The following is a 24,961-nucleotide window of genomic DNA, read 5'->3' on the forward strand; positions in this document are numbered from 1 at the left end:
CAGTTTCAAAACTCTCTCCTAAAAAAGTAGGTGTCCTGGACCAAAATGCTTAAACCCAAGAACAGAAACTTCAGTTTATGTTTACCACTATCACGTGCCTAAATATAAGAAATGCAGTGCCCTTCATTTATATGGCCATAGATGACTGCTCTTTTAGAAGAATGATACTATATAACTCATCATGAAAATAGCTTCATGTAAAGAATATAAAGCAAGGTTTTGTTGTTTTTTTTTGATTTTTTGGGGAAAAAAAGAGGGGTGTCTTTTGTTTTATTGCATTCTATGCACTTAAGAAATCAAGCCATAAATACTAAGTGTAATTTGCAATAGTAGTACCCAGAAAGAGACCATGGATATTCTGCCTCTTGGACCTGTCCCCAGCACCATCTTGAGTTTCATTGTTTTATAAAAGCACTGCATGAAAAAAAAGTATTATTTTTTAAACATCAAGAATATGCTACTTTTTCCTGCTTCTATCTTTTAGATACTATGTGAAGACTTGAACATCCCAAAGACTTGTGAGCAGATGCTTAACACAGTTTTTTCTTACCAGCATCTGTAATTTTGAGGAAAAGACAGGAAATTAGCTCTGATACTTGCAAAATTACTGGCTTCATTTACAGTGTAGTTACACTACTGTAGACACCCAGTGTAATACGTGTTTTAAGGTGTGTGTAAAATAATGATAGCTGTGGTTTCCTGGGTAAAAAGGAATTTGAAAATGAGTGACTTTAGTCACACATAAATATCTGAATACTTGGAAGGTTGTTGTGAAGGAACTAAGAAAGAGAAAAAATGTAGACAAAAAAGATTTTGCTTCCTAGTCAAATGTTAGCAAGACATGCTTTGAGATATAATTTTTTAACTATTCAAAAGAGACCTTTTTATGTGTGTTTGTATGTGCTTCTGTTTTAATGTAGGTGACAGCTTGGCCTTAAGGAGCTTAGGGTAGTGTCTAAGATGTTATAACAGCCCCATGCATACCTATATCTGATCTAGATATCAACCTCAGTTTCTCAAAAAAAAGAGAATAAACTCCACAGAATCAAGGACATTAAAAATTATGTCAAAAGGCAGATTGTTCAAAGTTAAAATTTCTTATGTGATCAGATACATATCTTCAAAGGACAAAGAAACACCATGGTGCTGTGTAATCAGGATAAAGCTGTTTACTTCGTGCACTGACAATAAATAGTTATACTTTAAAGGCATATACAGTCTCTATCAGTTTGAGGAATTAAAAAGTGTATCTATCTTCACAATTGGCACTTGAGTGTCATTCAGACAATTCTAAATTTGGTGTAGATTACTGTTTCTTCTTACAGGAGAAATAGAAGGAGGGCCCTGTCTCTCCAGTCACCCTCTAAGGATTCTAATAATATATTGATTGACAATGAGGATGTTCTCTTGAGTGTTAGAACATGGAACCATTCATGAACTTAACATACAGAAAAAGATTGTTATTTCTGCTGTGTCCAAGGAAGCATTAGTATGGGCTTCTTCCTTGTGGTTAATTGCCTGCTCATGAGTAAGCACCATTGGTATTTGGCAAATTCAGTTTAGGTTTTTCCTAACCAGAAAGGATTTGAACCATGTTTCTAAGCAGTTCTTGAGGTACTTGCTAGGGAGCTATTGTGGGCTCCACATTTGTCTAATAGAGCATCACAGAAACTTAGAGTAGCCTGGTAAGGTCCAGCTGTTGTTGAGGAAAGACATTTGCTTTTCCAAGGAGGATGCAGAGGCAGCTCAGTCATGCAGTTTCTGCAGTACCCTAAAGGGAATCTCTCTCCCTCTATTAGCTACACGTTGAATCCAGGGACTATATCTTCAGTCCACTTTGTCTTTTCTGTGGCATTTTGTAGAAATCAGTAAGTAATTGATGTGAGGATCAGAGCCCAGCTGTCACAGTTCTCCAGAGAACAGATAAATTACTGGGATGACTTTTCCTTTCTTACACACACACTGTCTCAATGACTAGTTTATACAAGCTGGAACAGGTCCAACTGGAGTAATCTCTGTCTCTCTCATATTGCCATACACCTGCATGGCTAGAGAATTTCCCAGAGAGGCAAAAATCCAAGTTCAGATCCATTCTTATCCAGCTCAAGTGGGGATTTTAGTCCATTTACACTTTATTCAATAAAATCAACATAGGCATTGGTCATAATGGCTACTGAGATAGTTGTCTTCAAGCTCATTCTGTAGGTGCAGCAATTCTTTTAAAAACTGTTTTAATATATCATACAGAGAGAGTGCAAGAAAAGTTACTTCCCCTGCCTGCTGACTAGAAATTCCCCTAGGAAGGAGCCTAGCTGAACGCTGTCTCTGCACCAGCAAATACTAACTGTGTTTAATCTATTTATAGCTATCAGAATAGAGTATTTCATGTAAATTGAACATCACATTCAATATGAAGCGTTACTGCTATGTTTTCCATTTTGGTCAGCAAAATTAATATTTAAGATTTGGTTTAGACTGTGAGATCTCCTTCAAAACTAGAAATTCTGTGTTTGGCAGCCAGACAAAGAAATTAATTTTTCAGACATTCTACTTTAAAACACATCTGTGATGATCCTTCATACAGTGCAAGTTTCCTCAAGTTGCCTGGCTCAGCACATAGCCTAAAAACCCACATGATGGATATGTTACTTGTATTAGAGCATTAAGCACAGTGCTATCTTTTCTCAGTGTCTGATCTATTTTTATCTCATAGAACTTCCTCTTTTAGCAAACATTGTTCTTTATGTCTTTCTGCCTAGATGAAATATGAATTCCATTAAACACATGATGCCAGATCTCCTGAAATCTCAAATGTAGCATTGCTCTCTAAACACCTTAGAAATAGCCTTAGAAATGCAGGCTGTTGGGTTTCAAAATGTAGGATACTCTGTTCTGTTGAGCTCTGGCAGCAGGTTTAATGGTGTGTTTACTTTCCTCATCCCAACAGAATCCTTACTGAAGCAAAAAACCTCTCTTTCAATGCCACACGTGCTTTCAATGCTTATACTAACATCAAGGATTCCACAGACGAAGCTGAAAGAGTTGCCAAGGAAGCCAAAGCTCTTGCAAATGAAGCTATGCAAGAGGTAAGGAAAATGAGTAAATTGAGAAGAAGGTTTAGATTTTTTGTGGAATATGCTACATCTGAACTCAGATCCACGTTTTGCCATCTTAAAACTTTATGTGAAGGCCTTTGCCATCAAACATTCTTGTTTTTGTGATCAGAAAACCACGCCTCTATCACAGCTACGTGTACCTTCAGACAGTCTCTATTTGTTCCTAACTTGTGGTCCTTACTTTTGTTCCCCATTTTATTTACTATCCTTCCTCCTTCTATCTTCCACCTTATGATCCCTGTGTATGGCTCAAGCCAACAGCTTTGAGTCAGGAGCCATTTGATATTCAATAGTGCTAGTTTAGATGTTCATTAAATATGAAGAACTCCATACATTAATTAATTCTTCTTCTTAGTTCCCTGAAAATGCTTGGAGGCACTTCTCTGCACATCAGATGAACTGCATGCACCTGGCCAGAATTATAGAAAGGGAGAATTGTAGGAGGGGAGTGGAAATTGTATTCACTTTGTGACCTCTACTAGTTTTCGCAGAGAAATCTTATTCTCACTGTGAGGTGGCACATGTAAATTTCCACAGAAAATGAAGAGAACTTTTAAAAATAGGATTGTAAGGTGAAGTCAGCTCTCCACCCCTGGGTAACAATGAGGATCTTGGCCTTTGATCTATATACTGTGAGCAGAAAACATTCTGAGCATAGCCAAAATTATCTTTTAGGTCAGATATCAAAGTAGTTAGTGGCTAATTTGTGGGAGTCGGTCAGAGACCAACAGGCATGCACTTCACATGCATACAGAAATGTGAGGCAGTGACAGTATAATATGAGAGTGCCAGAACTTATATTTGATATAGAAACATGTAGATGAGCAGAAACAACTTGTAGTTACAGCACTTGTACATGAATAAAGGTAGCTTACAGAGAACTACTTCAGTCAAATGGATTATGAGAATAGCAAAATCAGTCACATGCTGTGAAGGTCTGTATTCATCAGAGGTATGAAGTGAACTAGCCACTGCACAAAAATTTTAATATTTGTGGGCTGTTTACATTTTCAGTGTTTTTCGAATAACACTAACTACTGTATTTCTCTCTTGATGAAAAAAAATCACCTCACACATTAGTATGGGCTAGTTCTCTGTAAATAGTTCTTTGTTTCACCAGAATGCCTAATTATATCACAGAAGTAAATTGGGGAATGCCTTTTTTGTTTTTTTCTTCTTATTAAGATTTAATATGGGATGTCTTTTTTCCCTTTCACAACTTGGAATGAGTGAGACAGGCAGCTGTTTCAGGGATTGAAAAATGGGGGGAAAGACACATAGAGCAAGAAACAAAGCTAGCAATTATGGGATGGTGACAAAAGTGTGTATATCACTGAGTGATTATAGCATAGAGAGAAAGGGGATTGATAATTTAAGTGATGGAGGTCAAGATGGACAATATGATGTAAATAGAAGCAAATGAGTAGCAAGAAAAGAGATGAAAATATTAAGGTGATGTTTTCAGCATCTCCTTTGCATGTATTCATTAGAAGGAACTTGGTTTTTTTATGAGCAGTGCATGTGAAATGGGGATCTAGTTGATGAGGAAGAAAATTGAGGCAGCTGATGCCTTTTAAATGTAATTGACTTGATATAGAGGTCATTGATGGTTTGCTGTCAAATTGCTGCAGAGCAATAGACTCAGCTGTTATTTTTTAAATGATCATTTGAGGGTTTTGAGCCAGATTTTAAAACTATGTCAGTCGTGAACTGCAGTCATCACTTCTTTATTCTATTTCCTTGTTTGTATTTAAAGATTGCTGAATGGTTGCTCTGCCTAGGTGAAGAGTTTAACTGGCAAGCAGGTAAATCAAGGTCCCCCTTTCTAGAGGTGCCAAGGACCTTTTTAGACCTTTTAGCTGAGCTTCAGCACAAGACCAGGAATGTACCCTCAGTCAGGGCTGTCTGGAGCACAGTGGCTCAAAAAGTCTCCTAGAAGGCAGCATTGCTGAATTTGCTCCTAGAAGGCAGCATAAGTCCCTAGAAAGTGTGATGCAGGCTTTCTGAGAAGCTGCTCTAGGGACCCTGTGACATGATGGAGATCACCTTTCACCTCCTTTGAAAGACGGAGCCATGTTCTCTTCTGTATGAGAGCGGCTGTGGACACCTGTCTTCTGTAAAAGACTCCAAGTTCCAGCTGTGAACTGATAATGGAGAAAAGTGCTGTAGCTCACTTTGCATCCCTAATCCTCACCTTTCCTATTCACCAGGAATGATGTTGGGGCAGGGGGATGAAGGTTTCCCAACAGAAATGAGCTGGTTTATGAATCAGAGACGATAGGGACAGCTTTTGGGTTTAGGTTCTATCCTCTACATTACTGGACCAAATTATTTACAAGAACCTTAGTGATATCTCAAAGGTTTTTTAGTTTTTGGTTTGTAATGGGAAAATGACTTAATTTTCAAATTAATCTAATGTTGCTAAAGCATGAATGAAAAGATGCTCAAAATCCATCATGATTACAGGAAGCCTGATAAATGACTGGAAAAAATGTATTAAAAATATGACAGAAAAATTCCTCCTGAGGTTTTTATGATGGATTTGCTCTCCCCTTTGAAAGCAAAATAAATTCATCAGAAATGAGAGATCTTTAGCATTCAGGCAGTTTCAGCATTCCATTACTTAGGTAGTAACTGCTGGGAGTCAGGTTAACATATTCTGGTCTTATCTCATAGATCAGAATCGTAGTTGTACACTATATATTAAAAAGTGAATTATTCTTAGGCTTTTTAGAAAGGACTTACAGGCTGGGGACTGTAGGAAGCACAGGGGACACACTGAGTGTTTAGGGTCCTCCTTTCTTCTTTGATTTTGACTTTCTTTGTAGGTGGTGCCTCAGCAGTTCTGTTGGATGTCTTGATTTCCTAACATAAAACTGCCTAGACATCCTTGGGAGGATGCTCTGAGGTACAAATCATTTTTGGTATCCATCTTAAGGACTAGTAGAAATGAGAGTAGCCCTATCTCTTGTATAGGAGGAAACTTCACAATATAAGTGTATGTGAAAAGAAAAAAAATTAAGAACAAGGCAGAACTTTTTTTAACTGATTTGAATTAGCACTGAGGCCTCTAAAACCTTGTACCTGTGTAAGTTCACATGACCCTCAACACTGCCCCAGTGCATTTATGCCTCTGACCTGTGACTGAGACGCGCTGCTTGGGTACATAACAAGGTCCCACTTCTGCCAGAAGATGAACCCAAGATTCAAACTGCACAGGGTTTGCATGGGGAGAGTAGGGGCCATGAAGAAAGGAACAGGGTATTATCTGCATATTATGGACATTTTGGAAGAGACAAAATTAGAACAAATTAAATTCTAGAGTCCCTGCAATTTTCAAATTTATTTTGAATCACAGTATCTTTTTTCCTTTTTTTTTTTTTTATTCTCTTTCCTTTTTTTTAACAGTATTTTCCCCAATTTAGAAAACAATGTCAAAGTCTGTTAGCTGTAAATCCTACTAAATTATAAAACTTATAAAGTGGTTCACTGTGACCCAGGCTTGCCACAAGCGTACAGACTCACCTTGCACAAAGTCATAAAAGGTTTGGGATTTAATTACTGACTGCTTTGTAACTTGACATCTCATGGACCACGTGAAAAACTAGTAAAAAAGTACATTTTCTATCAGATGTCTTCTTCATTTCCAAGATTGTTTTTTAAAAATATAAAATAAAGCTTTTAACAAGTACAAGTTTATGTCTCTCTGAAAGGGCTCTTCTAGTATTAACTTTATGCTGAAACCTGTTTCAGACTAATTGTCAGCACTTGCCCAATTACTGTCCCTGATTTGGTGAACTTCTTGGCATTGCATTGTAAATCTGGCCTTCCAACTTCATTTCATTGACCATAAGCTGCTCCAACAGCCAGTCAGCCATGCATAGTTTTATAACAATAATAATAATAACAACAACAACAATCATTATTTTTGTAGTCTGTGGTCACAGAGTGATCACACCCTGGGTTCTGTTTCTAGTAGGAAAAGAAATGTAAAAGTATTATCTGATTTGACAGGTGCATCTGTCACAAAATCTGGCCAAACATTGTTCCTTCAGGAGCAGTCTTTTGCATCACTGGGTAGTTTTTGGATTTTTTTCCTGTTTTCTTTTTTATTTTTCTGTTACCAGCACTGCTTGTTATTATATGGTAGAGAAAATCTGTAAGAAACTAATTTTTTTCATCTTTTGAATGTGTATGTTTTTTTTGTTGAAAGGAATGTGTACGCAGCTTAATATTTCAGGTGAGCTTGGAAAATGGCAGTGATGTGTGCCTTAGTTCTTAAAGTCACGCAAAAGCTTATATTTACATCCCATCTAAATACAGGGAATTCTTTAATAGCTATATCCCCGTGACATGGCAACATATATACTGTGAGATATCCCATAACAAAAAGCTTGGTTCTGAATTTTGAAAGTATCCAAAGCATTCTTTAAGATTTTTAAAAGAAAGAGAAACAGCAAGTTCACTACGTGTTTCTTACAATGTTGTTGAAAAACATCAGAGCTTCAGCAATATGTAAAATGTCACTTCTGGGCTTGCTCATTATAAAAATAATGAATAGCAATAATAATTGTGTCATTTAATTGACACACAGTTAATTTTTGAGTATATGTATCTGCCCTGGAAAATGAAAAGTAGCTGCTTCTTAATTACATACCAGTTACAAGGCTATGACCCATGACTAATGTAGAATGTTATCTGGCTGTCAGGAGTATTCTCAAAGAAATGTATTCAGTATGATGTTTGACCTGAGTTCAGTCTTACAAACTGAACAGTGAGTGGTTCAGAACCTGGAGCATTTCCTACTGACTGAAAACACTAATCTAATTTAGAAAAATCGTTCCATCTATTGATCAGTCTCTGCACTGAAGGTAGAGATGGATGTTTTTCAGGAGAAAGATCTTTAAGTAGCATGACAGGATGAAGGATGGTTACTTAGTAATAAAATTCTTTCAGATTAACTGCAGTTTGCCCTTCTTTTAAAACTCTATTTCTTATTTCTCTACTCACCTAGCAATTATAATTCTTTAATTTAACCACAAATGAATCTCAGTTGTCATTATTAGAGTCACCAGATCCAGTCTGGCCCCTAAAGTTTCTGCGGCTGCAGTTAGAGAGAAATACTGTATTTCGTGGTGTTCTGTCCATAGCTGGAAGGATAAATATGTATTTAAGTTGAAATATGTTTTGTTTGTTGGTTTTGGACAGTTCTGCTCTTAGAGTCAGATCTGTTTCTTTAATACTGTAAGCATTGTCTCTCTCTATTGAAGTAATTTCTCATATTCCAAAGGGGATCTGACATTCCATTAAAAAGTTTTTTTTTTGTTCTTTTAGACTAATATTATGTCTATGGGATGTAATTCAGAGCCTACTGAGGTGCACGTAAAATGTAGAAGACTGGTCACTTAGATCATGATCACATGTCTTTTATGACCTCAGATTTTCCTTTTTGACACTTTGTTTTTCTGTGTCTGCAGACATCTGGTCCTCAAGGCTCACTGAGGGATGGTGCCAAGAGCTCTCTTAGGAAAAGCTTCAGGGTCCTTAACGAAGCCAAGATGTTAGAAAGTGATGTTAAAGGTATGTACAGTATCTGGCATTCAGACCCACTAAATAGAGCAAAAATATGTTGTGAGACTGCTGTGCTTCTGGTATAAAGAATCCATAGAGGAAAAAATTAGAATTCATTACCTGATTTGAAATTGGACAGTGTATCAATGAAGAGGATTCTCCTGTTTTGTGACCCAGATTACACAGAAATTCCTGTCCCCTCTCTCCCTTTCCTGGACAAGAGGGCTGAGGAGGAGGGAATTTAGGTCTTGTCTTGCTAACTACAATAAAGGCAAGAGTAAGGGCAAGAAAAATTGCCCACAGTAAATATTCAAGGCTGAGTTTTAAACTTGTCACAGAGATGATGCATTAATTTTCCCCATCCTGCTAGCTTAGTTAAATTAAGAAACTAGTAAGAAACTTGTTTCCTATTAAAATCAAGACAGATTTTCATAACAGAGCCCTGTCTTCCGTGTTTTTGCGTACAAAATTCTCTTTTGCCTTGTAGGAGATACATTAAGAAGAACATACAGCATAAAGGAGTTGACACCTTAGTTATCTTTTGGCTATTACTGCACTTTAATTTCGTTTTGGCAGCACTATGATTTCCTGCTGCAGAACTCGTTAACAAGTAAACACAATGTTTAATAAGGTCATAAAGCATAATGTTTCATGAGATCATTAATTGCATTTCATTGTCATACACTGTTTGAAAGTGAAAAACATTATTATTTTCTTGTAGCTGAACTGAGGGGAAGAAATGTGTCTGCGTTACCAGTAAATCTTGGGTGTATATTTAGGGTCTTCTTTATTGCAATTCTCTACTTCCAGATTCAGTACAGATTTAGGGCTCGAGGAACATATTTCAGGAAATATGTTATAGAAAATCACAAGACTGTTGGAAGAGGCCAGTGTGCAATTTCAGCAGCATGGCTGAAGCGGAAAAAAAAAATAGTGATGCTTTCTGGAATGCAAACTGCTGCAGCTTGCCATGGCTGGCATGTAAGAGACGCTAAAATGGCTGTGTGGGGCAGCCTCTGCCCTGCCACAGCGCTCCAGTGAGCACACTCAGCACCTCAGAGTGGAGTCCACAGCTCTCTGTGCCCCCCAGGCAGGTGTAGGCGAGTAAAGCACAGTGCCCAGTTTCCAAGGACAAATTAAAATGCTGTCTCTACAAGGATGGACGTGAATTCCCTGTGTCCACATGACTGTTCAATTTAACCCTGAGACAAGATATATTACAACCATTACTGCAGAGAATTTTGGAAAAAGTTATTTTGCCATTGTACCAGTGAAAATTTAAGTTGATAACAGTTTTGTAATTCAGAAGAAAGTGTCCAGACAGTCTAAAGATTTATAAAGCAAACTTAATGCAGGCAGGCAGCAATGCTTAAAAGGCACACACTAGATCTTTGTCTATGTTTTTGCCCCAAACTGAAGGGTGATGAGATGGAGCTTTCCTTAATGCTCTCTGTTACATCTTAAAGTGCTTCATAAAGGCAAACATTCTGAAATTGATCAGTATGCCTTTTTACATCTAATAAAACATGTCCATGCTCCACAGCTAGACCCATGGAGATCAGTTAACATTGTGCCCAGAATGCAGATGTGTAAGAAGAAAATGCAATGACAGACTTCTATTCCCCACTCTGCTTTTGCACCAAAGTGGTGACATTATTAGTATTGTGAATAACATAGAACATGTGTTATTAGTATTATGAAATAATTCTTTCTGGATGTCTTGATTTTCCCAAGAGAGAAATAGAGCATTCAATGTCAAACTAACAGAAAGATATTTTCTTAGAATCCTTATAAAGCCACCCTTTCAGAGTCTCAGCTGGAAGTGCAGGATGGCTAATGGGCACTCTATAAAGATCTGGTAGACAGAACTAATCACTAGCTTAAAATTTTTCTGTCTGCACTACAGGAAGTACATTAGTTTAAGTAATGAAGACCCATAAGCCACTCAACTAATATACACTCCAAAAATCCAGCCTGAGCTGTGATAGAGATGGGAGTGTTTCCTTCCTACATTATGACATTCCCCTGATTTGTGGCCAATTACCTGAGTTATAAAATGGCTGTTAATCATAAAAATGTTTTATATTACCACCAAAGACTGCTGAAACAGTCCTTACAAAGCAAAGCTTGTGACAGAAGCTATTAAAATGAAGATTTAGTCATTTCTCTCTCTGTGGGGTTAGGAGTTAGAAAGCATAACCCTGGTGGGAGAAGCAAAATCTGTATGTAGTACCGTGGCTAGGAAGGAATTTGGAAATTTGGCCTGCCAGTGTGTTAATGCTGCTGATCAATGAAAAGTGAAAATAAGATACATGAACTCCTCTTCAGCTAGAGACTGCTGTCAGGTGGCTACTGAAATTCTGCTAATGTAATTTCTTTTGCTTAAGATCTGACAGCTTGAGGGGGATGTGTCTTGTCAGACAACGCGTGAATATTTTTAGCTAAAACATTTTCCAGCTGATAGGCAACATATCCAGCTGATAGATCCCTTGCTTGTATATTCTCTTCTGAGTGGTCTTTCTGCTGACCTGGCATATTGTACTCACCAGTTTATAGCTGTCAGTGCTGAAGGTACTTTCTAAAAAAAGTTAAATTTAGTTATCTGCATTTCTCTAGTTACATCTCTTTCTTCTGTTTGTTCCTAATGCCAATTTCTAAGTCTTGCTTGGTTTAGAAAAAAAAGAATCAGCTGGTGACCCATGTGCCTCATTATAGGATGAGACTGTGGGGTGCAGGAATGCTATTTGGAAGAAGTAACACAAAGATAACAGAAAGGGATGTGTGTAACAATCAGTTCATTTCTGCAGTCTCCAGTCAATAAGAACAGATGCATTTGTTGCTCCTTGGTAGATTTCCAACTTCAGTCTGGTTTTGGGATACATGAATTTAGAAGAATAGCCTTACTGATGTTTTCTTGGACAGTGTCACGTGTAAAAACTGCATTTATCCATTCTGCCAAAAGATACCTGTTTCCACTATGTTCCTCTCTATGTTTGTTCCACCATGATGGTGGCACATCATTATCAATTAACCAGTGTCACCCATTTATGTGATCTGCAGAGACTTGTAAAACCGTGTGTCTCTCGTAAATGACTCTGTATAAACAGTAAGTAACTGAATTCCTGAGTTCATCTTAAGATGAAATATATGTGCACAGCATTGTTGGTTTTCATTTGACTCCATTCATGCAGAGCAATATGGGATGATGCTTTATCCTGTAATGCTTTGTTTAATATAAACAGAAATTGAAAGTCTTTGTTCACGTTAGCCAAGCCAGCAAATGCAAAGGCCGATACGTGCAAAGTCCTTCAGGTTCCTGCTTACTCTTTAGGGTTTAGTTTCAGCAATACATGACTAATTTTGCTGATTTGAACAACAGTGCATTTATTGGCATCTTGTGCTATCTCTGTGCCGAGCTGATCAAGTGAAAAAAACAGGATTGAGATAAATTTCTCATGATACTGCTCAACCTACACTTTAATGAGAGTTGACAGTGCCTGGCATCTTTCAGTGCAGACCTACTAACCTCTTCCAAGTCAGACAGGCTCTGTAGTTTGGAAAAACTTAGATTGTAGCTGCCTGTATTTTGATGAACTTCAGCGCTCAGCTGGAGGATTTTGGGCCTTCAAATCATTGCCACAATTTTTTTTTATAAATGCTAATAAATAAAGGATGTGGAAAAGCTGACATGAAAGTTCAGTTTGTGATTCATGCAAGAGATTAGTCCAGTGCTTAGTGAAGATGCCATCTGAATTACAAGATAAGAAGTTACTTCAAAACAAAACTTAATATCTCTGTGAAAAATGACCAGTTTCCTCGAAAAGATGACATGGAACATAGAATCTCCTCACTTCCCCTTCTGTAAGAGCCTCCCTAGGAACACTTATTTATGGCTTTATTATTGTAACTAAAAAAAACTCTACCCACAGTAAAACTGTATTTGAGTAATTAGAAGAAAAAATACTAAACAGGTAGAGTCTCAATATTCAACTTCAGAATTTCTAGGGCAACTTTCCTTGTTAAATTCCATGAAAACCAGTTTGCTGCTATGGTTACAAAGATGAAAACAGAAGTCTGGAAACATGATTCTTCAGAAATATAACCGGGGGATAATTAGCACACTGGATAGGCAGAGTAGAGAGGAGAAAAAGAGATTATTTAAAAGTATGCTACAAAGTTAGAACGCCACCACCATAAATGAGTCAAACTTCTCAGAAATATTGACACACTTTATAAACACCAACAAGTTTAGAAGCACCAAGAAATTATCAGGCAGACCATAATTTCAGAGTTAAATGGTGGAAATAAAAGCCGGTTTTTGGTATTATTACTTAAGAGGAAAAGAACTCAGATAAAATCTCAAGGCATACAAGACCAGAATCTCATTAATTCATCCTGGCTTAACAATATCATGTTACCGGTAGCCTCCTTTAGCAGGGGGGATGTACCCTGTCATTTAAAAAAAAAGCTGGTTTTAAGGAGAAGAGTGATCATATCATATATGCAGTTCTTCCAAACTTTATTCTAGGGTTAGCTGTTCCTCTCACAGTTCACACAAATGTCCTGTTCTTCTGCAGAGCATTTTGCAGGAGTGAAGGCTTATCTCCAGGCACTCCTACAGTCCTGTGTGTTGCTCTAATTTAAATAAAGCAAACAGATTTCTTCCTCAATGACATTTCAAAAGGTCTAACAACAAAAGTATAGCTGTCATTAAAATTCCATGTGCTGTTTCAGCCTTGCTCTAGCCTTGGAAAATTTAATTAATAATTTCTTGTAGGCAATATGAATTTTGTTTGATTTTTCTCCTTAAAAATTGCTTCTTGCATATCTAATTTTAAGAAACCATACTTTTTTTAGAATTTGTGGAATGTGAATCACATAGGTGTTTATTTTCAATAACCTGTCACATACCTGAAGGTCGCAGTCATAGCTTGTCATCCTGAACTCCTTTTCTACAAATTATTCTTCTCTTCTGGCTATCAAGCTCAGTGATGTTAAATTAGTTTCCTAGTAGGATATGCCTTTAAGGTAAGAAATTACCAGCTGTCTCTTCCAAGGAGCTTCATATTGATACAAGGAAATAATGAGAAATGCCCACTACAATAGTAATTTAATCAGTAACTGCATTTCTTTGTGTCAAACTTTACTTCTGAATTTTGGGATAATGTCTGTTTCCATAGGCATAAAGCTTAGCTCGGATCTCAGTTTTGAGATTGTTGCATTGCTCTGCTGGATACAGTTCAAAGGGCTCTGCACAATTTTTATTCAAAGTAAATGCTGAAAAATAGGAACTTTCTTGTAAAAGAGGATATCAGTTTCAACTGTGATGTACTAAATATGATGCACCTGTGCCTTGATTTGTACTGGTTCTTTGATTTGAGCCAATTCTTAACTATGAATGTTTTTTACTAGGTGGGTGTTTTCCCAAAGAATTTAGAATGTTTGTTTCATAATGACCTGACATTACTGTATTCATCTCTTGTTGACAGTTAGGGATCTTGTATTTTCCTTGGATGTTATGTCAACATCTTTGAGAAAATCCAAGAGAACTAGGCTCTGGCCACTCTTAATTGCAACAGCAAGCTGGCCTAATGTGCCTTGGTTCTTTCACACCACATTCAACTCAATCACCTCAGGCAACCACCTTAAGAAGAAAGGCAGTAGCTTAATCTAGGAATCAAAACTATGACTAACATCACAGTTGTTGAATCTATCAGTGGATCATTGTGTGAATTTGCCTAAAACATAACATCATAACAAGTTCTTCCCTCAGCACACCTTTGAAAAACCCACATTAAGTACATACCACAGTACAAGGAACTCAAGCATTTAGATACTATGGAAGCAGGGAACTTAATGAAACTGGAGAAGATGATCAGTGAACCCCACAAGTTCTGCTGGATTTCCTTATTTACACAATTCGGTATCTAAATGAAAAATGGCTGGCTTGTTACCATGCATTTTAAATTATATGCAAAGAAAGGATAGTGAAAATGAAGAGTTAAAGCATCTGTATCGTGTGCATTTTTTATAGAAAGGGGTGATGACCTGAACAGCACACAGAACAGGCTGAAAGATGCTGATGAGAAGAATTCCATGCTCTTGAGAGCTTTGAATGAAACTTTAGGAAAGCTGTCAGCCATTCCTAACGGTAAGTTGGAAAAGTGTTGCAACATTTGACTCAGTCGTGCTCTTTTGTTTCTTCTTCCATCACTTAACATTTGTCTCATCAATTTTTGCCTGTGTCACACTGGGTCTACTTTGACCACTGGCTGTTATAAGACAAAGATGAGCAATGTGAGAGAGAAAACTGAACTGAAAATATTTACATGGTATCAGTTAGAATTTTGGGGTGGTAAAAGGTATCATGCTTCTGCAGTTTGCAGAAGGTTTCTGAAAGAAAATGGTTATGATATCAGAAATTATGATACAATCCAAAAGACAAATAGTCTTTTGTTTATATGTGAAAAGTCTTTTTAAAGGTAGTCTTGAAGGAAACACTATAATTTCACCAGTGTAGTTTAACCCAAGAAGAAGTCTTACTGACTTTACAGAAAAAGCAGGGTAAAATTTGCTGGGTCTTACCTTTCTAACCCACTCTCAACATTTCCAGCCTCTGTTTGGTACGTCTTTTTTTTTTTGTTGTTGTTCATCCTTTTTTTGCCTGTAAATTGCTTGGAACTGGAACAGGTTTTCCTCAATGGACTCCAAAGTGCTGCACTCTTGTGACCCACCCTGAAGGCAAGGGCGACTGAGGTTCTTGTTAATAGATCCCTTGGGGTGGATTAGAGTGAAATGACACGGAATGAGCAGTGTAGATAGATAGCTAGGTAGATGTATATGTACATGTATATATACATATAAATAGGGCAAGTTAATTTTAGAACCATTTGGTTGCAGTAGAAAGGAGGCATGTAGCCATTTTGGTTATTAACTGTAGAAATCTGGCAATATAAAAAGTATAAAAATGAGGAGAGGAGAGGAGAGGAGAGGAGAGGAGAGGAGAGGAGAGGAGAGGAGAGGAGAGGAGAGGAGAGGAGAGGAGAGGAGAGGAGAGGAGAGGAGAGGAGAGGAGAGGAGAGGAGAGGAGAGGAGAGGAGAGGAGAGGAGAGGAGAGGAGAGGAGAGGAGAGGAGAGGAGAGGAGAGGAGAGGAGAGGAGAGGAGAGGAGAGGAGAGGAGAGGAGAGGAGAGGAGAGGAGAGGAGAGGAGAGGAGAGGAGAGGAGAGGAGAGGAGAGGAGAGGAGAGGAGAGGAGAGGAGAGGAGAGGAGAGGAGAGGAGAGGAGAGGAGAGGAGAGGAGAGGAGAGGAGAGGAGAGGAGAGGAGAGGAGAGGAGAGGAGAGGAGAGGAGAGGAGAGGAGAGGAGAGGAGAGGAGAGGAGAGGAGAGGAGAGGAGAGGAGAGGGATGCCACACATGTGGATCCATCAACATGACTTGGTTGCTGCAATTTATCTGTCCCTTGGTCGAAGTGATGGTCACAGTCTTGATCCATCCAGGGTGGGGGAATCCCCACACAACATAAAGTTCACTGGATTAAGGTACCTTCAGGTTCAGGTGGGAACTCCCAGGTACCTCCCTGGAGGGTGGTTTTACACTGTTTGATGCAGCACTGTGGCTCATATGCTGTCCTCTGGCAGAAGGCCTGAGAAATGAGTGGAGTTTTTGGTGGTTTTTGACCCCTTGTAAGTCATGGCTGCTGTTCCTCTGACCGGTGTAGTTGGGCCAGTGACGTTCTCTCAGAAGGGATGAACGCCTTCAGGCCTGAGTGTGGATGTCCTGACACACTCCCCCAGGCAGGAGAGTTTTACACCACAGCCAGTGGTGTGAGGGAGGATATTGGCATAATAAAAAGCATTATCCCAGCTCCACAGGATTTGCTTCTTACCGACCTTTTTCCTAATCTGGCTCAAAAAAAATCTCCTTGCTGAACAAAGGTCGCTTTGTTTTGGGTATCCTCTGGTGGTGGGTGAGACACCTGGACTGTTCTTGTACAAATCAAAGGTTTCATCACCACACACCCAAAAACTCTGCTTCTCCCCTTAGTTTAGGAGTTACCTGACCTCAGCATAGCAACCTGCTGTTTCTGCCAATGGACCACTGCTTGAGTCATTAGCCTTCAACATTTCAGTGTCTCACATATGCACATTTGTCGTTCCCTGGTGACTTTTATTTTTATATGTAACACTCATTAAAAGCCCAAAGTCCTGGGATGTTAGCTACATTGCATTGTGATAGCAAGGGACAGGGAGCTACATCTCACTTTCATTATAATGAATAGTGAAAGATAAAATGAATGCTTTAAAAATTAAATGTTTAAAATCAATCTATTTTGCTATGAAAATTTTTTCAATGAGCACTTTATAAACTCAAGTTTCACCTTAAGAAAAGTCTGCAGAAAATCTGTATTCTGTCTGATTTCTGATGGTCTAGAAGGTTCAGACTGCTAGTAATCCCTTAGCATACAAAACAATTTACTATTTATCTTGTACATTTTTGAGGCTTTAAGATTCCAGCTAGATGAAGAGTTTTGGTTTAGATTTAATAATCCTTGAAATCAGCACTCAAAAAATAAATGGTTTAGTATTTCATACTCATCATGTACCATTTCTTGGGTTTTGGTCAAGATACTGACATGGTTATTTGTCTTGAGCACAGATAGATGTCTCAATTAACCAAAATGGACCTCTAAGGCCTGTTAACCTGAGGACACAGAATACTAAATATGGAACAAGTAAAAGTAATATGAATTATGCAATCATTAGCAATGTAATAAACTCTTGGCAGATTAGAATTACATGATGCTTACTCTTGGCACAAGGACACTCATAAAAACAAGCAGATGAGTATTAAGAATGAAATTCAGAGCAAATAAATGGCATGGATAAGAAAATGGAGTAAATTAGTGGTCCAAAAGGAAAATTATCAAGTGGGGAAGGGAGAGAAAATGACCCTGTCATATATCTTGTTCAAGTGTTTGAGAGAGCAGAGAGCAGCTTAAAGCAGCTTAAACCAATAATTCTTCTGTCCCTGCTATGCTAAGATTCAGAATGAGGTAGACAGAGCTCATGTGGGACAAAAACAAACATGTGCAGGGATGGCATAATTTAAGGAGTGGCTGAAAATAATTTGTGGGGAAAATAGAGACAAGTAACACAATAACTCCAACTTTTCACTCAGCTAGAAAGGTGCATGACCTCTAATAATGACCCAAAAGGAACTACTTAGATATGATGAAAAAAGGCAGTCTCTTTTCTTTCTCTTCTCAAGACTGACAATGATAATGGTTTATTAAAGAGTCTGTCATATTTCTGGGGTGCTGTTGTATTGGAGGGTTTTATCAGAGCCAAAACTGCAGAAATAAAAGCGGAATTTTTTGGAGCATAGATATATATCTTTATTCAAAAAAGTTACTTCTGCACTCTGGGCAATCATTTTCATTATCATTTTCTACTTACAGATACAGCTGTAAAGGTACAGGCAGCCAAAGACAAAGCAAGACAAGCTAACGATACTGCAAATGATGTCCTGGCCCAGATTAAAGACCTGAATCGGAATCTCCTGGGGTTGAGAAAAAACTACAGTAAACTTACAGATGATGTGGCCAAAACAAATGCAGTTGTGAAGGATCCAGTCAAGAACAGTAAGATCTTTTTCGGGTTCTTTGGTGGTGGTTTCTTTCAGTTTGTGCTTTTCATTTTGTATCCCAAAATGAAACAGAGACACTCCAGAATTTCACTTACATAGCATTACTACAGTATGCTGGGATAAAAGGACTCTCTATCACTTCTATTTTCTAGACTTCTTCTATATGAAAAAGGACTAGAGGTCCCTTTGAACTCTAACAGTTCTGTGGAATTTTAAATCTTAAAGACTTGTGCTAGTAGTTGCAAGAAAAGCTAATGTCAGCAGGATGCACGTGTAATGGATAGATTTGTTCCTCAGATTACTTTTTAAAGTATTTAGGAGGTGACTAATCAAAGATTCTGACTGGCAATTCACTGCCTGATTCAAGAAAAATACCCCATACTAAATCTGTCTTCAGTCAATCAGATAATCAGTCCTGGGAGAAATGCATGGCTTCTTGCATATACGTTACTATTTTTGGTAGAATACTGAAGACACTGAAAAAAGGAAAGAAGATTCTGGGAATGGGGTTTTATCTGCCTTTTTTTCTTTTTTTTTTTTGCCATGAATTCTATTATCAAATGTGACAATTACCTTAACATTTTCAACTTTGGCTAGGATGGATAAAAATGAATTCTGTATTACAATACATTTTATGGTAGATTGCTAGACCATTTCTCACATAGGAGCATATAGCCACAAAACTAGAGTGTCTTTAGAAAATGACTGAAGGGCTAATTTCTCAGCTGTTATGGGCAGATTGTTGTCAGCTTGATGAAGCTGGGCACCTAAAAACATACAGTTTAGGAGGCTGTCATTCTCATTCTGTGGACAAATATCCTGTGCCAGTTGTTGCTGTACAGCGTTGGTGTACAAGTGAAAGAAGCTAACCCCAATGGCTGTTTGTCCCTGCCTGCCTGTTCCAAGTTCCCCCTTGCTCATCAGCTGAGTGTGTGAGCTCATGTGTGAGCCCCAGTACAATTCCCATTGGGTGCATACAAGTTTAGACAGTATGAAAAGCAGCTGCTAATTGGAATGGCGTGGTTAGATGACAGCAGGTTGTAGATCCTACAGATCTGTAAGGTCTCTTGCAGGGTAGTGGGAAACAACTGAGAAGCACTCTTAAAGCAGTTGTTTCTTGGCACTGCTGAATCTAAACTAGGCCACCTGTCCCAGCTCAGGTATTCTGAGCCTGTGTGTGCATGAGCACTTTAGTTGAGATTAGGAGTGAGAATTTAAAATTAAATCTCTTGATTGTCCCCAGTTGCCATTATTTTGTTTGTATCGAAGAGTGGTCTTAACACTTGCGAACTGTTTCATAAAGCTGAACTGTGAGATGTTCTCCAGAAGTACACTTCTGTCGTTCTCCAAATGTTAATGGATACTCAGATTACAGAATGAGATTAAAGTAATGTAGGGTGAGCCATTCCAGATGTATGAAGTGAGTAGGCTGGCACTCATGACTAAATGCAAAAGTAGACATAGCCTCTCTATGTCAAAATTCAGGTGCTGAATTCTCATTTTGATAGACATGAAACATTTAAAAGGTAAAAAGTTATTTATAGACTCATCCTGTCCCTTATTTTCCTTTACATTTCTGTTTAGATCTTCAAAACATTCTCTTATTTTCTCTTACGTTACTCTCTGTTTTTCTCTTTTCTTTATCTCCATATCTTGCCTGCAGAAATCTGTACGTATGTTTTTCTTACTTGCAGCTTATAGTGTGCATTTTCCAGTAAACAATTACTCACTGCTTACCACCAAAGCCTCTGCATGGTCCTTTATGTTTCTCATTCATTGAAATAGCTAAATAGTTACTTTTTGCAAACTCTTAGATAAAGTGACTTGGTAGCTAGTTTAACTCAAATGAAACCTTAAGAAGCATCTGGAAGGTGTTGGTATGAGTGTTTGGGTCAAAAAATTGGATATGCAGTTCTTAATGCTTTGTCTAAGCATTATTTTTATGGCTCTTATTATTACTGTTATTTTCGTGTAATATGTATCTTTGTGGTAAATGCATGTTTGTCCCTTTCAGTGTCATCCAAAAAAAACCCACATTCTCATGCAAGCCAAGGGTTGCAATCCTTGGATCTGCTCATGAGTTATCAGAGTGGGTAATATTCACCAGTTGTATGTTGAGGAGCAAAAAATGAATTTGAGGCTTAAAGAAAAAGAGAGGCAAAAATATCATTGTAAAATTATTTAATTCACCTGAAAAATAAAAAGAAAATAATTTGTAGTTTGCTGTCACTGTTTTTAAATCTGCTTTCAGTACACATACAGAATTTTAAACTTGTGACCTGAATAAAACCTTTTTGTATTTGTGCCTATTACAGTTAGTTCAAGAATTAATTTCAAGTTAATTTTAACCCAGTAATTTCAGAAATTACTTATGGAAACCAACCAGTTTTCATTAATTCAGCATTTTTCTTCAAAATCTGGGGTTTTTTTCCAAAGCAGAAAGCAAATATTTAATTCATAAATGTATTATGCTACATGCAAGTTATGGAAATGTTTTCCATAACTATCATCCTGACCTGAAGCATAATTACATCTTTAAAATCCTGCTTTAACACCAGTGTTTGCTGCTATTGCTGCTTTATCTTGATTCTAGACATTCTGAAATTGCCTTATTCTGTTCAGGTATCTTCCTGGCCTGTGTGTACCTCATGGTTGCATATACAATCTCCCGAGCATTGTGTATGCAGAATTTTCTTGGATTTTATTATTGCAATGTTTAATTAGTCTCTGACACTATTCTCTAAAGCTCTGCCTTGTTCTTTCTTGTGAAGTTGCTGATGCAGATTCCAGTATTAAAAACCTAGAAAAGGAAGCAGATCGCCTGCTTGATAAAATCAAGCCAATCAAAGAACTCCAGGATAACTTAGGGAAAAACATTTCTCAGATAAAAGAGCTGATAAACCAAGCTCGGAAGCAAGCCAATTCGGTAAGTCCCATTTCTCAAAAAAACCCACCAACCTTTTGAGTATTGATGGAATTTTATTTTCTACTTTTTATTTCTTTTCTACAGTGTGAATCTTTCCTAATTCTAAACATGCATAAAGAGAGCAAATAGAGTATAATTTCTCAGAAAAGAAAAGAATATGCTGATGATTCTCACTCTGTGTCTTGTTTCTTCATTTAAAACATGCACTTTTTAAATGAATAACGTCTGTAGAAATGGATCTCAAAAGGTTATTTTTAAGAACTATTGTAGGTGATAGTACAGCAGAAGAGTCATGATATCATTGATTTTTTTGTGAAAACAAAAATGTATTTTTCTGCTTCAGCACTGATATTAAGCCCCTGATTTCATTTCATAGAATTTACATTACTCAAGGATGACACCATCACAGACTTGCTGAAACAGCTGAGTCTATCTGCTTCTCCCATATTTTTTATTTTTCTCTGTCCAGTAGCAGCACTGAAGGCTTGAGCTTAAGAATATATTTCTAGTCCAGTTAGTGAGTTTGGAGTCCATCTCCCTGATTCAGTAATTTTGTCAACTCTAGGATCATCTGGTTAATACTGAGATTATTCAGCTTGTGATTTAAATAGCAAAAGAAAAAGAATTGTGTAGATGGTACTTGAGAAACCTTCCTCAAAAATGGTTGAAAAATAGTTTAAAAAAATAGTCAGCACAGTAATAGGATACTGGGAAAGAAGTGATAGGATAAATAGTGAGATGTTGGTGAAAGAAGTTTTCAGCACATATGTGATGAAATCTGTACAGAACAGAAAGACAGGCTGCAGTAATGATATGTTTTGTTACATTCATCTTCTGTCTGAGGGCTTTGAAGTACTTAACTGCTCAGCATTTCTGAGATAAGGAAATTAGGAGTTTGGTCCTATGGTGGATCTCCTTTTCAGCCATAAACATAAGGTGATACCATTATGTACATTTCCTCTAATGCTTAAACATGTCTAGCTGGGATTGAAACACCATTGTACTGTCATTATGTCTGTGCTGGCATTATAAAAGCAAACAGTAAAGTGTTTTTATCTGTGCTCAGAGCCTGAGGAAACCAATACGTGGATCCAAACGCATGTGCCACTCAGCTGTGGAAATAAAACTTAGTTATGAATGCCAAATCCATTAGGGACTACGTAAAAGCAGTGATAGACATAACTGTTGGTTTAAAAATAATTGTGAAAAGGTGTTTTAAATTGGCACAATCAAAGCTATTACAAGGGAAAAATAGATAACTGTGACTACCCAACAGCAATATTCTGTAATTCCTTCAGGAGTGCTGCTTATTTTCCTAGCTGCATCTTCTACTTATAGGCTATCTGTACTGCTAGAATTCCACTGTTACTAGCATTAGACCAGTATATCTTCTAGATATTTTTAATCTACACAGTTTGTCCTTTAAATGTGAGTTCTAAGAAGAGATTTTATTTCCTTTTATTAAACAATCCCAGAAAGAAAATTAAATTTCTAACTTCTTTGCATATCCAAGCAACTCCCTGGTACATGTAACAGAAAAATGTGAAGGAAAAAGAAGTGTAATAGTCTTATAATTATTTGGAAGCATCTATGGTTAATTCTGGAATAATAAGCAGTGAACTGATTTTTTTTTCTGTTACGCTTTTTTTGAAGATCAAAGTGTCCGTGTCCTCTGGAGGCAATTGTATTCGCACGTACAGACCAGAAATAAAGAAGGGAACATACAACACCATCGTTGTCAATGTGAAGACTGTAGTTGCTGACAATCTGCTTTTTTACCTTGGAAGTGCCAAGTTTGTGAGTCTGTCTCCTGCCTTTCATGTCAGAGTTGCTCGATCAAATCATGCTACTGACAAATAAAGAAGATGAGAAAGGCTTTTTTTTTACCCAGAGGCTTCAAAGCAGTAGTAGAAAGTCTAAAATAATCTAGGCATTTACTGTCTTTGGTATTAATATAGAGATTTCTAAAGTATGACCAGCAATTTTTTTGCATCTATCTTTATTTTAACTAGATACGAAATAGCAAGCTTCTACATGAACTACATCAGAGCTTTAAAATTCACAGTGCAACCAAAGTAATTTTGGAGTTGGTTGTGAGTTTTCCTTAGGGAATGAAGTAGCTAATCATATTGCATCTGTCAAAGCTCCTATTTATTGTAATTTTAAGTCAAGACTACAATTTCAAGCATAATAATGGAGAATGATTCAGTTTCCCATGAGGCCTATAGCAGACAGACTTCTAGAACAACCAATAATAAATCAGTAAATGGGAAAAGTATTCTATTTTTCAACATTTCCAACATGTATTTTATTTTCCTAATACAAAATGAAAAGGTTAGATGGCATCATGTATCTCGACATCTTTCTGCCATCCAATGGATGTTTCAGAATGTTCCTCTGAGGTAAATCCTCCTATTGATGGCTGCAATAGTAACATTCTGTAAGTCTGGCACTCATTTGCTGCATATCACTGAGAGAAATAATTTGCTGTCTTTAGCTTAAGAGTCCGTATTTGAACTAATAAAAACGGGGAAAAGAGAGTCTCATTTTAGAGCAATGTAAGAATTAATGTTAATTCTTTACTGTCTACATGTGGGTTTCTGATGCCTCATTAGACCTTCTGAAATGTGCAAAGTTCTGAAAAACTTCCTTAATTAAAGTATGAGATCACTTCTATTTTAATGTTTTGCATGTAGACCGACTTCTTGGCCATAGAGATGCGCAAAGGCAAGGTGAGCTTCCTGTGGGATGTGGGATCTGGAGTTGGACGGGTAGAATATCCAGATCTGACCATTGATGATGGGTTTTGGTACCGGATTGAAGCCTCTAGGTAAGTAAATATTTAATTTCCAAGATTTTAGAAAAATTGCTGCTGTGAGAAATTCTAGTCTGGTTTGACAAAAGGTTTTGGACCTGCATCCATTAGTACCGAAAGTGCATACACTACAGTTCCTATTGAAATGTCAATTGTTCTCTGTCAAGAATTTACTTTAATCACACATTTCCCCTCAAGCATCAACAATCTATGACTCCTTATATTTATTCCTTTATGTTTATCTGTCGCTCATTGATTGTCTTCTTCAACTAGCTTACATTCAAAATCAGTTACAGGTTTTGGCACTCGAATAACTACAATTCTTTTCTCCTTGAATTTTAAAGAGGAGAAGCTTTTCTGAATTTCTGGTCTTGATACAGTACTGCAAGTGAATGGCCTGTCACACAGCAGTATCTTGATTCTTATTCAGAATGCCATTCCTGTAGGCAAAATGTGTCATCAAACTGGAAATATTTATGAAAGGTACAGTTCATGAAAATTGAAGTAGGAAATATTCTGAAAAGTTAAAATACATTTTGTAATTTGGGATCAGCTATTTAATGCCTTTGAACTTTAGAAATATAGATACATAAATATTCAAATCCCAAATTTGTTAGCTGGAGCTTGTCTTTTTCATTCAAATAGCAAACACATGGCATATGGTGTAGTAATCACAGCATAAGGATTGCATAACTCTATAGCCTTTATCTTGAATAGATCTTAGTCATTTAGATAACATTAGCTGTATCGCAATTTGATAGAAAGCTGAGTAGTTTCTCCTGCATCATTACAGTTAATTTCACGTAGTATTAAACATAGAATGGATAATATAGTTAGAAAATGAGAGAACGAAGGAGGAAGAAAACAAAGCACTCTAATTCTGGTAAC

At 37.3% G+C, this 24,961-nt stretch overlaps 1 protein-coding gene across 7 annotated transcripts in view; it reads left to right on the top strand.

Moving 5' to 3' along the window:
- Positions 1-24,961, top strand: part of LAMA2 (laminin subunit alpha 2) — a 336,534-nt gene that overhangs the window by 271,677 nt on the left and 39,896 nt on the right. For all 7 annotated transcript variants that reach the window (XM_084202390.1, XM_084202391.1, XM_084202392.1 and 4 more), the window contains 7 exons: positions 2,948-3,086; positions 8,594-8,696; positions 14,722-14,838; positions 18,145-18,327; positions 21,104-21,258; positions 22,912-23,055; positions 23,955-24,088. In XM_084202390.1, the coding sequence (XP_084058516.1) occupies positions 2,948-3,086; positions 8,594-8,696; positions 14,722-14,838; positions 18,145-18,327; positions 21,104-21,258; positions 22,912-23,055; positions 23,955-24,088 (975 nt within the window). The remainder of the gene's footprint in view (positions 1-2,947; positions 3,087-8,593; positions 8,697-14,721; positions 14,839-18,144; positions 18,328-21,103; positions 21,259-22,911; positions 23,056-23,954; positions 24,089-24,961) is intronic.

Source organism: Fringilla coelebs (assembly GCF_963513975.1).
Source record: "Fringilla coelebs genome assembly, chromosome: 3".
NCBI classification, from domain to species: Eukaryota; Metazoa; Chordata; class Aves; order Passeriformes; family Fringillidae; genus Fringilla; species Fringilla coelebs.